The sequence below is a fragment of the Diachasma alloeum genome, unplaced genomic scaffold (genome assembly GCF_001412515.2).
Source record: "Diachasma alloeum isolate Michigan unplaced genomic scaffold, Dall2.0 Dall_scaffold_00269, whole genome shotgun sequence".
Taxonomy (NCBI): domain Eukaryota; kingdom Metazoa; phylum Arthropoda; class Insecta; order Hymenoptera; family Braconidae; genus Diachasma; species Diachasma alloeum.
In genome coordinates, this window is record NW_021680408.1 from 2,127,672 (window position 1) to 2,133,786 (window position 6,115).

The 6,115-nt window shown below is 38.3% G+C and overlaps 1 protein-coding gene across 1 annotated transcript in view; it reads right to left on the minus strand.

Moving 5' to 3' along the window:
* Nucleotides 1-5,544, minus strand: part of LOC114841189 (glutamate receptor 1-like) — a 13,808-nt gene extending 8,264 nt beyond the window's left edge. Inside the window, exons 1-2 of the mRNA XM_029126080.1 lie at nt 5,385-5,544; nt 4,020-4,519 (exon numbers count right to left, since the gene is read on the minus strand). Coding sequence (XP_028981913.1) covers nt 4,020-4,519; nt 5,385-5,544 — 660 coding nt within the window. The remainder of the gene's footprint in view (nt 1-4,019; nt 4,520-5,384) is intronic.
* Between the last annotated feature and the right edge of the window lie 571 nt (nt 5,545-6,115).

Sequence of the window (6,115 nt, forward strand, 5' to 3'; positions counted from 1 at the left end):
TTTGAGGAGAGGATCTGTAAATTGGGTGGATTGTGGGAAGTGTTAGAGGACAGTTAAAGTAGGATGAGCCGTGAAAGAAAAAATACTGAGTTTTCTAAAGTCACAATTTATTGGTGGCCAACAGCCACCAAAGTCTGAAAATATGTACACTTTATACACGGTTGAATGTCTCTAGAAAGTTATTAATTGATTTACTGAATTTATACTGATAATTATTTAACTGCGTTGATTGACTCTAGACTGAATTTATAAAACTGAATAAATGAACTGAGTTGATGTACTGATCGCAACTGTACTAATACTATACCTCTTCCACAGGTGATTTGCTCGAGATAGACTTATACCGTGAGAGGCTAAGCCTAAACTGATTCGCGCGTGTTTCGGTCACTTATGACTGATGACCCGAAGGGTCCCGGAGATTTTCGAAGTAGGCCGCGCTAGTCGACCAGAATGTTCTGGAATTTTAGTTGCGTTTCAAACCTTTTTTGTAGAGCAAATTGAGTGCTACTAAAAAGCTTATAAGAAAAATTTTGCTATCTCCCTTAGATTTCGTGATATTCATTGAAAACTGGCCAATAACCAAAATCGACTTAAACCGTTTGACCACTTCACTACTGATTTTAATTTGAGTTTTTGATTTTTTTGTTATATCAACTCATTGTGATCCAAAAAGTCCGAAATAGTATATTCCATGACTTGTGCGCAAAGTGAAATTTTAGGCTTGCTTCGCAAAATACCACTTTTCACACATTGCAATGAAAAATAGAGTTCGACACTCGTGGGAAAATTGTTCTTTGACCCTTGGGAGGGTTAAGAAACACTTTTTTGACACAGCTGCTACGTTCACCTCGTGCCGAAAAGGGCCTTTTCGTTTACTCGTAAACGAATAGGTTTTTTTCAGGTCCCTCGACACGAAAATTAATATACACACCTCGCCATGGAAAACATATCACCCTCCCCCACGTGCTTGCCATCCTCGCCTTCGGCTCGGAAGGCAATCTTGCATGTGGGGGACGGTGATCTGTTTTCCAAGGCTCGGGCATGTAATGTACTATTTATTACGCTGTGCAAAAAAGTAACTTTTTAGGCACACGAAGCGTGCCTAAAACGTCTGTTTTCCGCACATGGTGATGAAAACTGTTGTTCGATACTCATGAGAAAAGTGTTTTTTCATCACACTGTCTGTAAAACGTCGTTTTACGGACACTTCGTGTCCGTCAATAGTATATTTCAGCACATGTGGGGCAATATCGTCTTTAACGTGTGTGGGGTTTACAGCATGAGCCGAAGGCGAGTGATGTAACCACACACGTTAAAGGCGTAATTTCCCAACAAGTACTGAACAAAATTTTATGTCACGAAGCCTGAAACCGGCTGAATTAGACACGAGACGCGAAGCGTCGAGTGTGTAATCCAGCCGGTTTCAGGTATGAGTGGCGTAAAAGCTGTTTACAGACATTGTGACAACAAATTATATTCGTCAATCGGTCGAAAACAACTTTTCCGACTAGTGCCCGAGTAGAAATTTCGTCAGGCAGGCCTTTCGGCATCGATACGGTATACCTGATTACGGCATGCCAGACCAGGGCCTGAAGGGGACCATTGCATGTTCACCTTACCAATAAATTCCAAACTTTAAGCAGGCATGCCTGATCATGCCCCAGTCAGGGCCTTTTGAGCGTACCGTGTTTGGAAAAACAAATGATAATTCTTAAAGTTAAAGTTAGTTCCTATATAATAGTATATTATGCCACCAGGCGATAAAAATATTATCTGGCGAATGTGGATTATAATCCGAGCGGAAGGCGAGGATTATAATCACATTCGCCAGATAATGCTTTTATCGCCGTGTGGCATACAGTATTTTATGTCGTTGGGCCCAAGAAAACCGCGATTCTAACCGAGCGAAGCGAGGGCCCAACGACATAAATGCTGTTGCACTGTTCGTAGGAAGACAAGGAGATATTGTGACTAGCACTAAGTGATTAAATGATAATTGCAAATAGATTTCTAAGGACTCTGGGGTCGTATGTTTCTGTTATGCACCAGTAAATGGTCAGTAAGAACTGGTTATTACATTATGTCCTAACCACTACGCTATCACGCTATTACTATTGAGTAAACTGTACATTGCCTATATGATTTGTATTGGGGTATTCGTTGAATTTACGATTATTCCTGATCTCCCGGATGTGCGCGTGTATTCTCAGAGATAAAATATGTTCAATTAAATTTTTATTTATTTCATTAATGAATAATAATAATGATAATAACAATAATTCTAATAAATAAATAGACATTTCGTGATTTTTTTTTCAAGATCATTTGCGTGTAAGTTTGATACTCCTCTAATACGTATTTACGACATCATGATCCCTCCCTTCTGTATATTTGGGAAGGGCTGCCTGTTACTTAAATTGATTAATTAAATTAAATTCATTAAATTAAATTACTTCAATTTTTTGTAATTATAGTATAATGATCCTTTTTAAAGATTGAAAATAATTATTGATAATGGTTGATAAAACTTAATTGGAATAGTATAATAATAGTTAATTAAATTATCCGAAAAACTTATTAAAATTAATGTCAGGTGGACCGGATCTGAATCTGATCATTTTCTCTTCAATTGACCCCGTTCAAATGCCGATCAAAGACATCAAATCCGAATTTGATCAAATTGGGGTCAGGAAGTCGACCTGAGGGTGAGATCGTGCCTACCTGATCAGAACTTGATCTGAATCATCCTGNAAGTCGACCTGAGGATGAGATCGTGCCTACCTGATCAGAACTTGATCTGAATCATCCTGCAGTTTTTCGGATGCGATCTACTGGATCAAAACTTGGTCAGGTTCTCATCAGGTATCATCTGATCATGTCTACCTGATCAGAACTTCATCTGAACCCGCCTGTAGATTTTCGGATCCGATCTGCTGGATCAGAACTTGGTCAGGTTCTGATCAGGCATCATCTGATCATGTCTACCTAATCAGAACTTGATCCGAACCCGCCTGCAGTTTTTCGGATCCGATCTGCTGGATCAGAACTTGGTCAGCTTCTCATCAGGAATCACCGGATCAGTCGAACCTTACCAAAACCTGATCAAGTTCTGATCATGCTTCAGATGGGCCTGAAGCAATTTCTACTCGGGAGCTGCTCTGGGTGATTTTTTTTTCTTTTTTTTTCTCGACCCGCCCATTCTGGGAATAGGCAGGAATGGGCACTATTTATTCATTTATTATTCATTTTTGGCCCAATTTAATAATTCAGTTAGCAATTCATTAATTTGTAGCAGTCTATGCCAGGTAAGGGCGAAACCAGGCCGCCTGCCACGGCCTTTATCAGGTTTAGAAATCAGGTCCTGATCATGTTTTGCGTTACATTTCCTATCAGGCCCTGATTTGGTAACCGTAACAGGGCCGAATCTTTTCTACGGCACAGCAGACCAGGGCCTGACCTGCTAAATACTAAAATTTCTACTCGGGTGTGATAGCGTTCCTCGGCTTCGTCTCGGTCTGCAACCCTCACACTCGTCAGAAAAGTTTTTTTCGCTCTTGTGACGAAAATAGCTATTTGGCTCGTGGGATTGTATCACTCGTCTTCGGCTTGTACTATAAACTTCCCACGAGCCAAAAAACATTTTTCCGCACTAGTATCAAAATATACTATTTCATCACAATGTGCCGGAAAGTGGACTTTTAGGCACGCGGAGCGTGCCGAAAAGTTCACTTTTCGTCACAGCATGATGAAATAGTATATTTCGTAACGAGTGCAAAAAAGTGTTTTTTGGCGAGTGGGAGGTTTATATCACGAGCCGAAGGCGAGTGATATAATCCCACGAGCATTTAAAACATTTTTTCACGAGTTACGAACAATATTTTTCATCACAATGTGGTGGAAATTCACACCATGATGAAAAAGACTTTGTGACATTGTCCATCATTTCAAAGACTTTGTTCATTCATGAATGTTTACTCCTGACTAAAAATTTGTTAAAATCTACATTTCATGACTTTTACCCTGACGATGGAGACCCGAACGGTCGGCTGAACAAAGAAATGTCGACGACTGTAGAGAGACTGATTGGTGGCCCACCGAATCCCTCGATCCTCACCAATCCACTCACCAATTTTCGTCGCATGCGTAAAATTCCTCGCCTTCGACCACCATTCCCGGATGACATTCGAGTCGCAGCAGGAAATAAGTATTTCTGAATTGAACCTCAGATTGAACAAGTTCCTATGCGGGTGACGACAGAATTCACAGACGCTCTCATCCGCGTCTTTCGTGAATATTAGCAGCCAGACAGGGTAACTCATGTCCAATTTCTTGGCAATTCCCTCGAAGATGTGCACATCTTCTATTTTCCTCATGAGAACCACAGCCAATGGACGGACAGTTCGTCTGGTGTAAAACTTTAATCTCACTTTGAAGTTCGCGAAACTCACGAAGGCCGTTGGTATTCCTTTATCCGACAGAATTGTGCATGTTTCATGCCAAGTTGTTAGTCTTGCGGGTGCTATAGTAAATTTCGATATGAATATGTGTGAAATACAGTAATTTCTCTATTGTGTTTGGATGTAAAGAAATTTTTTCATGAACAATTGCTCCTAAAATGATATTATTTATTTATTTATTTATTCATTGTTTTATTGGGTGGCTGGAGTTTTTTCCCCTAGCTTTGAAAAATTCCCGGAATTTTTTTCCCCGGCGAATTTTTCCCTTGGAACTTTTTCCCCCGTCAATCCTCTCTCTGCGAATTGTTCTCATTGAGATTAATTTTTCTTACGAATTTTTTTCATGTGAATTTCTTTTTTTTTCTCTTAGAAGAACAAAAATGAAAAAACTAATGACAAAAATCTTTTTTTTTATTCGCAATTGTTTAGTCAATTCATTGTTTACCGACCAATGTTGATATGTACATTTTCAATTCAGATTCAATTTTTCGTATGTTGCTGATTATATTGAAGATTAATAATTTTAGCTTGTTAGTTATCTTGTGCGATTGTAGATGTTCTATTTGAAGAATTTCATCCTATTTTGACCAAAAGGTGTATGTAAATTATTCATGATGTTCAGAAATTGTCGACTTCAATAAAATAATGGATATTGCGAATGTGTCTGATTTCATATTTTCCAGAAAAATTTTACCTTTATTTTTCTAGGGGACATGGGAACTTTTCTGAGCAACATTTTTTCGGGGGAAAAATTTTTCGGGAATTTTTCTCGGGGCATTTTTCACGGGGAAAAAATCCGGGAACCGATTTATTGTCTGAACTTTTACAAAAAGTCTGGTAAAAAATGCAATAATTCTGGTGAAAATTTCAATAAATTTCAAATTCCAATAAAAAAAATTCTCTCCGTCCAGTTCTTCAATTACTCACATTGATAATTAGTACTCGATGCTATGATAATTCCGGCAGTGCCATATGTATCATGAACGCTCTCGAATAAAGATGTGTAATAAACAACTGTGTCATTTCCAGCAACAAAAAACACGTAAATACCAGTGAGATACAGTTCCAATGAGATGAACAACTTCATGTTCAAGTGTAGAACTCGATTACGAGGGAGATGCTAATTTCACGCACGAAAAATTTTCATAGAAAAGCATAACGAATTCGATAGAAAATTCTACTGAAGTTCTATTGAAGGTTCTGTTAGCCTTGGACCGATTGTATCTAAAGATTCTGCAGGTGTAGTGTGGATTTTTTAATAGACAATATTCAATAGAAGCTATTTTATAAAAAAAGTCAGTAGAATGTTATCTTCCTATGTAACTTTTTCTTTTGAGACATTTTCTGTAGAAAACCTTCGACATGAATTTTATATTTTTACCACTCTATTTCCACTCAATAGAAAAATCGAACTCTATTGATTTTTTCTAACGAATATTTTCCATTGCATATCTCTATTGAAAAAAAACACGCAGATAAGCTGTGCAATTTTTCAATAGAATCGACCAAAAACTAATAGAAATCCAATAGAATTCTCTAGCAAATTCGCTAGGTTTTTTTATGAAATATTTCGTGCGTGTTACACCGAGGAAGGGTTGCAAACTAGTGCAGATTCGCACCCAATATCGCAAGATCTGCATTCTGTCACGCCTTGACAT